Source organism: Balaenoptera ricei, chromosome 18, assembly GCF_028023285.1.
Source record: "Balaenoptera ricei isolate mBalRic1 chromosome 18, mBalRic1.hap2, whole genome shotgun sequence".
In the NCBI taxonomy this organism is placed as follows: domain Eukaryota; kingdom Metazoa; phylum Chordata; class Mammalia; order Artiodactyla; family Balaenopteridae; genus Balaenoptera; species Balaenoptera ricei.
Window position 1 is genome coordinate 69913600 of NC_082656.1, and position 15261 is coordinate 69928860.

Sequence of the window (15261 nt, forward strand, 5' to 3'; positions counted from 1 at the left end):
CAGTGCTGCTACGAATATTGGGGTGCATGTATTTTTTCGAATTAGCGTTTTCTCCAGATATATGCCCAGGAGTGAGATTGCTGGATCATATGGTAACTCTATTTTTAGTTTTTTAAGGAACCTCTATACTGTTCTCCACAGTGGCTATATCAATTTACATTCCCACCAACGGTGCAAGAGGGTTCCCTTTTCTCTGCACCCTCTCCAGCATTTATTGTTTATAGACTTTTTAATGATGGCCATTCAGAATGGTGTGAGATGATACCTCATTGTAGTTTTGATTTGTATTTCTGATAATTAGTGATGTTGAGCATCTTTTCATGTGCCTATTGGCACATCTGTATATCTTATTTGGAGAAATGTCTATTTAGATCTTCTGCCCATTTTCTGATTGGGTTGTTTTTTCGATACTGAGCCGCATGAGCTGTTTGTAAATTCCAGAGACTTATCTCCACGTGTTTGTGTTTTTTACAGTATTTTTTTTCCTGTAATTGATTTCTAATCTCATAGCGTTGTGGTTGGAAACGATGTTTGATATGATTTCAATTTTCTTAATTTACCGAGGCTTGATTTGTGGCCCAAGATGTGATCTATCCTGGAGAATGTTCCCTGTGCACCTGTGCACCTGAGAAGAAAGTGTGCTCTGCTGCTTTTGGATGGAAAGTCCTATAAATATCAATTAAGTCTATCTAGTCTAATGTGTCATTTAAGACTTGTGTTTCCTTACTGATCTTCTGTCTGGATGTTCTGTCCATTGGCATAAAAGGTGTGTTAAAGTCCCCCACTATTATTGCATTACTGTGGATTTCCCCTTTCATGACTTAGCATTTGACTTATATATTGAAGTGTATTTTTGCTTTTATTTCTAATGTTTGGGAGATCGACTTAGGAAAACCTTACTATGATCTATGTCAGAGAATGTTTTGCCTATGTTCTCTTTTAGGAGTTTTATGGTATCCTGTCTTATATTTAAGTCTTTAAGCCATTTTGAGTTCACTTTTGTGTATGGTGTAAGGGTGTGTACTAACTTCATTGATTTACATGCAGCTGTCCAGTTTTCCCAATACCACTTGCCAAAGGGTCTGTCTTTTCTTCATTGTATATTCTTGCCTCCTTTGTGGAAGACCAATTGACTGATAGGTGTGTGGGTTTATTTCTGGGCTCTCTAATTTGTTCCATTGGTCCATATGTCTGTTTTTGGTACCAATACCATGCTGTTTTGACTACTGTAGCTTTGTAGTATTGTCTGAAATATGGGAGGATTATGCCTCCAGCTTTGTTCTTTTTCCTCAGAATTGCTTTGGCAATTCTGTGCCTTTTGTGGTTCCATATAAATTTTAGGATTATTTGTTCTAGTTCTGTGAAAAATGTCATGGATAATTTGATAGGCATTGCATTAAATCTGTAGATTGCTTTGGGTGGTATGGCCATTTTAACAATATTAATTTTTTCAGGGACTTCCCTGGTGGCACAATGGTTAAGAATCTGCCTGCCAATGCAGGGGACACAGGTTCGAGCCCTGGTCTGGGAAGATCCCACATGCCGCGGAGCAACTAAGCCCATGCACCACAACTACTGAGGCTGTGCTCTAGAGCCCGCGAGCCACAACTACGGAGCCTGTGTGCCACAACTAGTGAAGCCTGTGTGCCTAGAGCACGTGCTCTGTAACGAGAAGCCACTGCAATGAGAAGCCTGTGCACCGCAATGAAGAATAGCCCCTGCTCGCCACAACTAGAGAAAGCCTGCGTGCAGCAACAAAGACCCAAAGCAGCCAAAAATAAATAAATAAATAAATAAATAAAAAGAACATTAAAAAAACAGTATTAATTTTTTCAATACAAGAGCATGGGATATCTTTCCATTTCTTTAAATAATCTTCTATTCCCTTTATCAATGCTTTACAGTTCTCAGAGTGTAAGTCTTTCACCTCCTTGGTCAGGTTTATTCCTAAGTATTTTAATTTTTTAATGTTATTTCAAAAGGGATTGTTTTTTTACTTTCCTTTTCTGGTATTTCATTGTTAATGTAAAGAAATGCAACAGATTTCTGTATGTTCATCTTGTATCCTGATACCTCGCTGAATTTGTTTATCAGTTCTAATAGTTTTTGTGTGGATTTTTTAGGGTTTTCTATATACAGTATCATGTCATCTGCATACAGTGACAATGTTACCTCTTCCCCACCAATCTGAATACCTTTTATTTCTTTGTCTTGTCTGATTGCTGTGGCTAGGCCTTCCATTACTATGTTGAATAGAAGTGGTGAAAGTGGGCTTCCTTGTCTTGTTCCAGATTTTAGTGGGAAGACTTTCAACTTTTCACCATTAAGTATTATGTTGGCTGTAGATCTGTCATAAATAGCTTTTATTATGTTGAGATATGTTCCCTCTGTACTCACTCTGATACGAGTTTTTATCATGAATGGCTGTTGAATTTTACCAAATGCTTTCCCTGTATCTATTGAGATCATCATGTGATTTTCATCTTTTCTTTTGTTGATGTGGTGTATCACATTGATTGATTTGCATATGTTGAACCATCCTTGTGACCCTGGGATGAATCCAACTTGATTGTAGTGTATGATCTTTTTTATGTGTTATTTGACTCGGTTGGCTAATACTTGGTTGAAAATTTTTGTATCTATACTCATCAAAGATATTGCCCTTTAATGTTCTTTTTTGGTAGTGTCTTTGTCTGGTTTTGATATCAAGGTGATGGTGGCTTCATAGAATAACTTTGGGAGTGTTCCCTCTTCTTACTTTTGGATGAGTTTGAGAAGTTCTTCTTTGTATGTTTAGTAGAATTCTCCAGTGAAGCCATCTGGTCCTGGACTTTTGTTTGCAGGGAGTTTTATTACAGATTCTATTTCACTTCCAGTGATCAGTCTGATTCAATTTTGGTGGGCTGTATGTTTCTAGAAACTTGTCCATTTCTTCCAGGTTGTCAAATTTGATGGCATATAATTGTTCATAGTATTCTCCTATGGTTTTTTTTATACTTCTGGGGTATCGGTTGTTATTTCCCCTTTCGTTTCTTATTTTATTTGGGTCCTCTCTCTTTTCTTCTTGGCTAGCCTGGCCAGAGGTTTGTCAATTTTGTTTGCCCTTTCAAAAAGACAGCTCTTGGTTTTATTCTTTCCATTGTTTTTTAAATCTCTATTTTATTTCCTCTCTGATCTTTATTATCCCCTTCCTTCTGCTGACTTTAGGTTTTGTTTGTTCTTCTTTTTCTAATTCTTTTAGGTGGAAGTTAGGTTGTTCATTTGAGATTTTTCTTGTTTTTGAGGAAGGCCGGTATCGCTATGAACTTCCCTATTAGGACTGCTTTTGCTGCATCCCACAGATTTTGTATGACTGTATTTTCACTGTCATTTTTCTCAAGGTATTTTTTAAATTTCTCCTTTGATTTCATCATTGACCCATTGTTTTTTTTAGTAGCATGTTGTTTAGTTGCCATGAAATCTTTTTTTCTCATTTCTCTTTCTGTGGCTGATTTCTAGTTCCATGCTGTTGTGGTCAGAAAAGATCTTTGAAATAATTTCTATCCTCTTAAAATTTTTTGAGACCTGTTCTGTGTCCTAGTGTGTGCTCTATCCTAGAGAATGTTCCATGTGCACTTGAAAAGAATGTATATTCTAGTTTTTGGGGGTGTAATGTACAGAAAATATCAATTAAATCTAACTGTTCTATTGTGTCATTTAGGATCTCTGTTGCCTTACTGATTTTCTGTCTGGAATATCTGTCCACTGATCAATGGGGTGTTATAGTCTTCTACTATTATCATGTTCCTGTCAATTCCTCCCTTTATGTTTGTTAGTATTTCTTTTATGTATTTAGGTGCTCCTTTATTGGGTGCATATGTTAACAAATGTAATATCCTCTTCTTATATTAATCCTCTTATCATTATGCAGTGTTTTTTTATCTTTTATGGTCTTTGTTTTAAAGTCTATTTCATCTAATATGAGTATTGCTATCCCTGATTTCTTGTCATTTCCATTTCCATGAAATATCTTTTTCCATACCCTCACTTTCAATCTATGTGCATCTTTTGCCCTAAAGTGTGTCTCTTATAGGCAGCATATTGTAGGCTCTTTTTTTATTATCCAATCTGCCACTCTATGTCTTTTGAGTGAAGCATTTAGTCCATTGACATTCAAGGTAATTATTGATAGACATGTATTTATTGCCATTTTAAACCTTGTTTCCCTTAAATATTTCCATTTAAGGTAATTATGGATAGATATGTATTTATTGTGATTTTAAACCTTGATTTTGTATTTCTCCTTTGTTCCTTTCTTTTTATTATCCCTTTTGCAGTTTGATGATTTTCTTTTGTGCTATGCTTGCGTTCTCCTCTTTTTTGTTTCTGTGAATCTATTTTATGTGTTTGATTTGTGGTTTCTCTGTTTTTCAATTATGTTATCCCATTACTATATCTACTTGATTTAGACTGGTAGTCATACAGGTTTAAATAAATTCTAAAAAAAAAAAAAATCTAAATTTTCTTATTCCCTTCCCCCACATTTTATGATTTTGAGGTCCTCTTTTACATCTTCATGTTTATTCTTTTGCTGTTCATTGTAGTCATCATCGCATTTCCAATTGTGATCGTCTCTTTTCTATAGATTCTTCCTTCTTTTCTAGTTAGAGAAGACCTTTCAATATTTCTTTTAGGATAGGTTTAGCATTGCTGTATTCTTTTAGTTTTTGCTTGTCTGAGAAATTCTTTATCTCACCTTCCATTCTAAATAATAATCTTGCTGGGTAGAGAGTATCCTAGGTTGCAGGATTTTCCTTTTTAGGACTTTGAATATATCTTGCCACTCCCTTCTGGCCTCCAACACTTCTGTAGAGAAATAAGCTGATAGTTACAAAAGAATGCCCATAGGCTAACTCTTTGTTTTTCTCTTGCTACCTTTAGAATCCTCTCTTTAACTTTTGCCACTTTAATTATAGCATGTCTTGGTGTAGGTTTATTTGGTTTTTCTTGTTTGGGACCCTCTGTGTTTCCTGTACCTGTTTATCTGTTTCCTTCTTTAGGTTTGGGAAGTTTTCGGTAATAATTTCTTCAAATACATTTTCAATCCCATTTTTCTTCTTCTCCTTCTGGGATCCCTATTATGCATAGATTGGCATGCTTTATATTATCCCATAGGTCTCTTATATTGCTTTTGTTTTTTTGTTTTCATTTGTCCTTCTGTCTGCTGGTTCTTATTGGGTGATTCCATTATTTTATCTTCCAGATCACTTATTCGTTCTTCTGCATTATTTAGTTTGCTATTTATTGCCTTTAGCTGAGCTTTCATCTCAGCAATTGAGTTTTCTAATTTTAATTGGCTCCTCTTTATAGTTTCTAGTTCCTTGTTACAGTGATCTGCACTTCTATCAATAGTCTTTCTTAATTCCTTCAATATTTTTATTACCCCCTTTTTGAACTCGGGACCTGGCAGATTGGAAAGATCTGTTTCATTGTTCTTTCAGAGGATTTCTCTTGTTCTTTTGGTTGAGAGTGGTTCCTCTGCTTCTTCACTTTACTTGTATTTCTCTGACTCTATGAATTTGGGAGTAACAATTACCTACTGTGGTCTCCAAGGGCTGTTTTTATGCGTGAGCATCCCTGTGTATCCTGCATGAGTCTAATATCTTTGGTGTGAGGGCTGTTTTTAGTATGGATGTCTGCCACGTCTTTCCTCCATGTGTGCCAGTGTGCAGACTTATATCATGTATTTTGTTCAGTTTTATAAGTGCTTACTGTAGGATGGCCAATCTATTGTTTGTTACTCCACTGGGGCCAAAAGTTAAAGTCTTAAAGTGCTTTTACATTCTCTAACTGAATTCATCAAATATTCATTAAGTATGTAACATATATTTTTGAATCTGAATGTTGTAAGGTAGGGAGAGAAAATTAAACTACTTGTATGTCTGTATAGTCACTATGCAGTAGAGCTGAGATACAAAGTGAGATCATTTTACTACAAATAATGTACTTACTCTACCATAATTCTCCAATATATTTCAATAACTTTCATACACTGTTATTATGACTTTGGCCTTCTGTTATATTCTTCCTCTCTCCTGATACTGTATTTTCAAATTAATTTAAATATAATAATTTGCTCATTGAAAGTAATGAAACAGTATTAAAGAGATTTTTATAATTCACGTATTTTACTAAAAGACAAGATTTTGCTCAAATTATTCTAAATTAGTGAAGCTAAGTGATCTAATGGACATAATACTCTCCCAACAGAATGTTAACTCAACAACGTTTTACCTTTCTATGGGATATAAAAATTTGGTGGTCACAAGCAAATACAGTTTAAAAAACTATGAACAACCTGACACTTCAGACCCCAGTGGATTCTAACTGCTTTCTCTAAATATCTCTTCCTCACTGATTTTTCCTTCTTCTTCTTCCTTTGTTTAGCACAACTTATAGGCTATTGCACATATTCAATACCTACTTTTATGCTGCTTGGTACTGAATCATATGGTTTCGAGTGTAATTCAGTTTTCCAAGAGATTACAGTACTGTGCTGAACATCACAGTAGATAATTCAAAAGGCAAGGTACTGACAAATATGCCATCATGTGCAAATTAATGTCTAATACAAAATGCTCACAGAAGAGAGATTCAATAGAGATAAATAAGGTAACTTAGGTCTCAATTATAAATAATTAAGGTAAAGATAATTTTGGAAAGTCTTTAAGTTTCTTAGTGTTGAATATCATACTGATCCTTTCACAGTGAGGTAGGTGGACTTTAATAAAAGATTTAAGTCAATTTGACTGAATCCCTTATAAACTCTTACACCAATCAGTAAAACTAACAGACTGAGATATAATATTGACACTTATTCCATGGTACTACTTTACAGAATACAGTGTATCCCCAAGTCACTGAAGTGTAGGTAGTTTCTATACCGCAGGACAATGACTCAGTGAAGTATTTAGTGGTTTTCGTGGGAGCTCCAGAAACAGGGCAGGAAATTTACACTGCTTTGGTAATTTCATTTTCAGTTTGAAGAAGAACCATTCCCTGTTACAATAATGGTTGACAAGCCAAAGAATAATAAATATAAAAATGAATAGTTTTTTAAAGCTATAACCTGACTTTCTTAATAACAACAATAGAGCTCTTTAATACATTTATATTTCCATTATGAGCCATAAGAGAGTTTCAAACCCTCCATTATAAAATAATCTTCCTACCTCTTGTTTTTCCTTAATAAGGTTCTTACCAATTTCTGACATTTCTTATAGTCTCTTTGTCAGACTCAGCATCAATCTTACCATTTTGACACCAATTTGCTGTTGTGAAGTTTTCTTCCTCATTTGAAATTCTCTAGGAAGTCTCTATATACTTTGTCATTTAGAACATTTAAGTTTGAAATAATCTTTTCTATTCATGATTTTATTCCAAACCCAGCTCAAGAATTCTTCCCTTACTAATTATTTTCTATTAATATGCTTCCTCTAAATTTATATATACAATTTAAGTTCCTTTATTGGTTGGGTAAACCTAAATAAATTCATAGATTTGGGCAGAGCTTCATTTGTAAAATGGGGACAATATTATGTACTTCAGTTGGGAGCTGCAAGAATCAAATTCATCATGTGTACTAATCCCCATGATAGTTTTTATAAACTTTGAAATGTTAAAATAATAAATAATAATAATTATAGTAATGCAAAAACCACTCTACATCCTAAAGAAATATGTAGTACATCAACTCACGTGTACTATGGAAATAAATGCTTGTGATACATCATGCTCTTCTGCAATATAGTTGAAAGCTCGCCAAAGAGCAACTCCAGCATCATTTTTTCCATCAACTTCATCATCTGTATTAACAATGAACACAAAACCAATTCTAGGAAAGAAGATGAATGAGAGATGTTACAACTACCTCTTGAACCACAATAAACCACGATTTTTAAATATTATTAGACTAGAACATCTAGATGGAGGGAATGTGTTAGTAGATGGGGTAAAGGGGAGTATTATTATTTGAAAAGCTTTGATTTGTAATGCCTTTTCACCAAAATCCTCATCTCTGTTGGATTCCTCCAAAATGTAAAACTCTCTCTGGTGGTGACATTATCAAATAGCTATTTTTTTCCAGAAAGAAAAAGTGGAGGGAAGTGTACTCCTAACCCGACCACAGAAAATGGACCCATCCTTAAGTACCCAAGTGACAATCATTCTCTCAGGAAGGTAACAGGGTAAACAAGACTACCAAGCAGCTCTGATTAATGGAGTCGACCATAAAGGTGTATGATTTTTCACAGCACACAGCTATGTTGTGTCAGGCACTAGAGATGACCATCACTTTGAATTCAACATTGACACTCCATGTGACACAACATGAACATCACTGGATTTCCTTCAGTTGACAGTCTGTTATAAATTGACAACTACCTAAGAGGAATTTTATGATAAAAGAAGAGTTCAGCAAGTTTTATAAAGTCCACGGTATATTCTTGAGCCGGATCAATAAACAGAACCTAAAAAAAAGTAGATAGACTATAATCACCATTTTGTTTTAACACTTCATAATTTTCATGAAATTGAAATTTAATCTAATTTCTGTAGCTAAAAGCATGAAATTCAAGGTACAATTTTTTAAATTTTCCAGCAATTTTAAAGAATTTTGAGGAATGTATATAAGAAAGAATTTCACAGTTTACAAATTTCTAAAAGCTACACACCAAAATATAATAATACACGAAATTTAATCAGGTTATTCATCCTCTTTTTGAAGCACAGCACAAAAGTAAATATTTTTTACAAGAAGTGAAATACCTTATTCTAAGTGTTCGTTGGATTTTCTGTGATGAATTTTTTAAAAAAGGAAATAGAAATTGAATTTTGATCCAAAAAATTACAGCATTAACATCTGCTGTAGGAACTAAGATATTCACTTACTATGTGAAAAAAATATAAAGCCCTAGGTGTTTTCTCCACATTACAAAGTTCTATGAGGTTATTTAACATTGTAATAATGAACATTTATATCACAGATGACATAGTAGTATTTATGTATTTTTCCCTGAAATGTACTTAAATTAGTTCTTTATAATAAAGAAGGAAGAAAAGTTCGATCATAAATTGCTTTTAGAAAATATAACAGTAACCCATCAATTTAATGTTGGTATTATAAAAGCACATGAGGGTTAAATAATATAAGGCAGGTTATGTGACACTGCTAGCTTTTGATACCTAGTCAGCCATGCCACCTCAAGCTTGTTGCATCAGGCAAATATTTCCTTCCTTATTACTCAGATGCCTATTTACCAAGAGCAGGGTAGTCCAAAAAGAATGGTGATATCTTTATAAAAGATGTATACAAAATTTCAAAGTATAAAACTTACCAAATTATGAAAGTTACGCCTTATGAAAGGTATACTCCCAGGGGACACTGGCTTCAAGAGTTCCTGGCAACTTGAAGGCCACGTAACATACAAATCATCAGTTTCTAAGTCATTAATCCACTAGAAAAGAATCCAGAAATCTGTGAAAGCTATATTAATACTTAAATCATTTTCAAAGCCGGATTTCACTCTGTCAAACAGCAAGTGAAATATACACAAGATTTTCTATATTTCTGATTAAGTATAAGAAGCTAGTTGAATATTCTTTAAGGAACATATATGTGCAAAAATTTTATATTCCCATAGCTTTTTACATTAAGCCTTCCCCTTCCGAAACAATTGACTCTATTTACTCATATGTTTGTTTTTCATACTAAAAAATAAAATTGTATAAAAATTAATCTGATAAACCATTTAAGGTACAGGAGGCAATGAGGTCATTCGCCTTTCCTCTAAAATTTAAAAGCTTGGACATAAGGAAAATAAAACGACTTACAAAAGTTAAATGTTTAAAACCAACATTTTGGACGTCCAGTTCTAATAAAGATGGAATAGCTTATATTAGACTAGCCTTTCCCCCCCGCCCCGCCCCACGCCAAAACAATGAAAAAAGGTAGAGAAAAGCACTGTCTAGAGGCATGGAGGTAGGGGGTCAACCAACAATCAACAACTAAGGAGTTACAATCCTTGAAAGCAGGAGGCAGACGAGGCAAGCTCCTCAACTTTGTCGCTGGGGGCATTTTCCAAATTGCAGCCTGGAGGAAGAGAATTCCAACAGAGAGTGACAGTCATACTGCGCTGTCCCAGTGTGGGGAAGATATATTTCCTACATATTGGGAAAGACAGAAGTGAAAGTTAGGGCTGCCAAACTGATGAGATTTGAGATGGGGGCAAGTCCAGCAGAGGAGGAAACTGCAGAGAAGAAACCCAAGAAATCTCCGCAGAAACTCCTCTCATTTGCTGACTACTAATCTACACATACACATGGCAACACGCCTTCCCCCGCAAAAAAGGCCAGGAGAAAACAGAAACGGGGAGGTTGAAGCTGCAGGCATAACATGTTACTGAAGAGACAGAGGTTGGAGTTCAAGGTGGAAGGACTTTGCTAAACACTGCACTTTCATTTGAGACCCAGTAGGGCCAGACGCTAGGAGTAAGACACAAAATAGAAGAACTCTCACAAAGCCTAAAATCAAGCCTCAACAGAATCAAGTAAGCGTCTGGTATCTGGACTGCCAGAACAGACCTTACAATTCTTTGCTTCTATAACTTTTCATCAGCAATTTCTGGTTCTTACCAAAAACTGTCATGCAAAAAGAAAAGGACCAAATATCAAAATGCAGGAGAAAAAAACAGACAATAGAAAGGGACTTAGGCAAGGACTTTAAAATAACAATTCATATACATTTTAAAAAGAACAAAAATAGATGGAAAGATGGAAACTTTTAACAGAGAACTAAAACCTATTAAAAAAAAAAAAAGAACCAAAGGGATATTTTAGAATTTAAAACAGTGTCTGTAATTAAGAAATGGATAAACTTATCAGGTGGTTTTAATTGCAGACCAGACACAAAAGAAGAGACAGGGATTAGGAAACAGGATGACAGATCAACAGAATGTATATTAACTAAAGCAAACAAAAAAATAATGCAAAATCAAAACAAAGTGTAAGAGAGATGAGTGACACAGGCAAAAGGTCTAACATACCTGTAGCTCAAAGTCAGAGAGGAGAGGACAAATGGGACAACACAATACCTGAAGAAATGAGGGGGCTTTTGCAATAATCTAGACATGAATTTCTGGAGGGCTTACCTAAGCCAGAGGCAGTGGTTTTAGAGAGAAGGCAGAATTAAGAGACGCACACAAAGAGGGATGAAGAGGAGGGAGAAATCTAGGGTAATTCATGGCTTTCAGGGAGGAACACTGTATCAGCACAGAGACGTTAAGCTCTAAGAAGTAGGCTTTTCCAGGGGAGAGGACAGGAGAGCAGAGAAGGAGTTAACTCGGTTTCAGACATCCTCGTCCATAAGACATCTGATGGGGGATGACAGTTGACAGTTCTAACAATGTCTATTTTAGTGGTTAACAAGTATGATGGGTTCTGGGATTAGCTTTTTTCCACTAAAATTTGTCTTGGTGGTACTGAGATAGAAGGGAGAACTTTAGTCTCCCTGGAAAAATCAGTAGTACTGTCTCTTATTTATGTTTCTGAGGTAATTCTTGCCAAGATGTGAAGGTAATGGGAACGGTTCTAAAGATCCTCACAATAGGCCAGGGGTCCTGTGAGAACTGGAACTCGCTGTAGACTCAGTCAGCAATGTCTAGATTAGTTAACTGTTTCTCCTGTGGGAAACCTACCCAGGTCAGAGGAGAAGGCGGCACCATGTAGAGGAGGTGAATATCCGATCCCCTTGGTGGTGAGTTGTATTTTTTACTTCAATTATGTATCAGTCCCACTGAACTTGAATTAATGACTGGAGATAGAGTCACTTCTAATGTGGATCAAAACAGCTGCACGTGTTTATTTAATATGCAGATTCCTTGGTGCCACTTCAGGCCTACTAAATCATCCCCATTTAAAACAAGTGCCCTACATGATTATCACAAATACTAAAGTTAGAAAGCCAGAGAAATGGCCTAATTTACAGCCATGGGTGTTGGGTGAAGTAACTGAGGTAATATGTGGATCCATTTTGGAGAACTACTGAGACAACACTGGAAATCACATTGACTAGGCCCACAGACACTGAACTGCCCCTTTCCTTAGTCTCAGGTGAATACACAAAAGCAGCAACAGTAACTGGGAGAGCGCCTCACGAACTCGCATGCAGAACTGGCACTGACACTCCAGTGACCTACCTCCATCCATTCTGTTGGTCATAACTTGGGCCTTTCTATCTACTAGGCTTCCAAGATACTGAAAAAAAGATACTGTTATTTACAGATTAGAACCTGGAAAACAATTTCCTGAACATCCAAGGAGCTATACAGGTCAACAAATAATCACATAATGGGTCATGCTGTTAGAGGCTGACTCTCCCTCTGAGAGAAGGGAAGAACTTAAAAGACTTACAGTTCACATCTTCTGGGCTCTCTCTGGGGAGCGACATTAGCTAAAATGGCTGAGTAAGGAACTCCAAAACTCTGTCCTTATACAAAAAATGGAAAAACTAGAAAATCTGTGGGAATGAACATTTTCAGAACCATGAAAACTAACCAAAAGCTTGCAGCAACCCTGAGAGTGTTTATTCAAGAAAAATGGCTGAATCTCAGTAAGAACACTGAGATGTGTGGTGCTGTAACTTCCCTTAGTCCCATCTCCTGCTCCCAAGCTAATCAGTAGCCTTGAAAATGACAGCTCACATTCCAGTACCAATATTATTGGAAGCAGTAGAATGGACTTTATTCTGAATGAATTCTAACTTTTTGTTTGAACTGTCTGGTGACTACCTAGAAAACCTTCAGAAAGGTCTTGCCTTTATCCTGCCTAACTTGTGATTTGCCTAGTGTTAAAGCTGCTACTCTAATTTACGGAAAACATTTACAGGCAAATGTTTTAGTCACTCCTGAGACAAGAGAGAATAGCTGGGACACACAATAGAGTAACCACAAACTTAGTGAGGAAAGGCTGGGGAATGAGATGTTTTGGGAAACAGGGCTTTGAGAAGTTCTGACGTATTCCTGGAAATCTACAAAGCCATGTGCATGCCCAGGAACACGTGCATGCTCAGGAAAGACGTGAGAAGGCCCTACGTTCTTCTCACCCCTGGCTGACTTCCAAGCTCTATGCAAACAAGAATTGAAGGCTAATGCAGAGATGCAGACCGCTTGATTGATTGTTTAGCGTGTGCTGCTCCCCCTCCCTCCATGTGCCACCCACACAGAGCCCCTGTGCAAAGACTGGGAGATTTTCTGGTTTGAGGCATGTAAGTAAATCTCTGTCCAATACTTAGCAGATGACCAGGCTAACATAACAGACACTTCTGTGGCCACACATGAAAAAGAATACAGACTTTATAAAATTAGTCACTAAACCAATAACAAAAACAACAGCAAACAGCAATAACAAACCCTGGGGAGGGGTGAGAATCTGACTTCCAGAAGTGTCACAATACAATATTCAAGATGTCCAGTATTCAACAACAACAAAAAAGGCAATGAAAAATCCTAAATTAAACATAAGAAAACAACTCCATTTATAGGGACATAAAAAAGGGTAAAATACTTAGAAATAATTTAACAAGTCTGAGACTTACACTGAAAGCTACAAAACATTGTTGAAAGAAATTAAAGAAGACCTAAATAAATGGAAAGGCATCCCATGTTCATGGATTGGAAGATGTAATATATTTCAATAGCAATATTCCTTAAATTGATCTATAGATTCAACAAAATCTCAATAAAAATTCCAGCTGTCTTTTTTTTCTTTTTAACAGAAATGGACAAGCTGATTCCATAATTCATAATGAAAGGAAAAGGTGCAAGGATGCCAAGACAATCTTAAAAAAGAAGAATAAAGTTGAAGGACTCAAAATTCCCAATTTTTAAAGTTACTACAAAGTTACAGTAAAAAAAAAAAAAAACCAGTGTGGTGCTGGCATAAGGATAAGATACAGATCAACAGAATTGAACTGAAAGTCCAGAAATAAACCCACGTGTCTATACTCAACTGATTTACAACATCATTACTGGACGTGGACAGGGAAATTTGCCTTTATGACTGTGGGATCCACTGTGGTTGGCAAGTTACACTCTTAGCTAAAGAACTTATAAGCTCTGCCTGTGCCTACTGGTGCCTTTTTAAAAAAAATTGTATCACTATCATCTTGGTGACAATAACAAAAAATTAGAATTGTTTTTATATAATGACAAGTGGCTAGAGTGACTTGGGAACATTAAAGAAGAGAAAATTAAAGAAAGTTATAATAAACGCCCCAGGAATATGGCTACATCATCAACATCACAGTACAGAAAATAGTTGCAGGGGTAGTTTTGCTAGAATATGACCAAAGCTTCTGTCACTGTTCGTGGTCTGGCACAGTGAACTGAAAAGAAATTACAATCCAAAGGAGCCAAACATATAATCCTATGATTGTTTTTACTGACTCTTAACAAAATTCCAGTGACACCTGAGGTGATTCCTGATGTCTGAGACAGAGAAAGCTGGAATGGTAAATCAGGGATGGAAGAATACCAATGACCCTCAAATTCTTACTTAACTGTCAATTAGACCTTTAAGAAATAAACCACCAAGATTTTTTGAGGGGGAGGGTATAAACACAGAGGTCAGAAGTAATTTAACTCAGGGCCTCAGCTTTCTCTGTAAAGATAAAAAGTAAGTGGGGAGACAGATCCAGGGGAAAAAGAATTAAAAGCAAAGTATTGCTTTCATTCATGAATAACTGTTTTGACATTAAGATAATCAATGATTTTTTTTTTTTGGAGTGCTTCCTATTCAATAGGACCTGATGTATGTTGAAGATATTTAACAAAGTCCTGGTTTTTGTGGCACTTACATTCCACTGGAAGATTATTATAAACAAATACGTATCATATTGGGTGGTAGCAAATGCTATGAAACAAAAATAAAGCTTATGTGTGAGCTAATTTTGCTGCTCTAACAGACCAAGCTGAAGAGTACTGAGACCTCAGAGTTCTGTATTTGTGCCAGTTGATTTTTTTAAGGTATCTAGAGAATAAAGCCTCAGAAATAATTTTCTACTCAGGCAGGCACTTTCAAAGTGGAAAAACAGAAGCATTTAATCGAGACATGAAGCTTCCCTTAATAGTATGTAAAAAAGCTACTTTAAAAATTATTAGTCTTAAAAAGGAATGAAATTCTGATACATGCTACAATACGGATGAACCCTGAAAACATTATGCCTAG

At 35.8% G+C, this 15261-nt stretch overlaps 1 protein-coding gene across 1 annotated transcript in view; it reads right to left on the bottom strand.

Moving 5' to 3' along the window:
* The window catches only part of UGGT2 (UDP-glucose glycoprotein glucosyltransferase 2), a 180089-nt gene that overhangs the window by 94853 nt on the left and 69975 nt on the right, over positions 1 to 15261 (bottom strand). Inside the window, exons 13-15 of the mRNA XM_059902510.1 lie at positions 9375 to 9494; positions 8422 to 8507; positions 7738 to 7873 (exon numbers count right to left, since the gene is read on the bottom strand). Coding sequence (XP_059758493.1) covers positions 7738 to 7873; positions 8422 to 8507; positions 9375 to 9494 — 342 coding nt within the window. The remainder of the gene's footprint in view (positions 1 to 7737; positions 7874 to 8421; positions 8508 to 9374; positions 9495 to 15261) is intronic.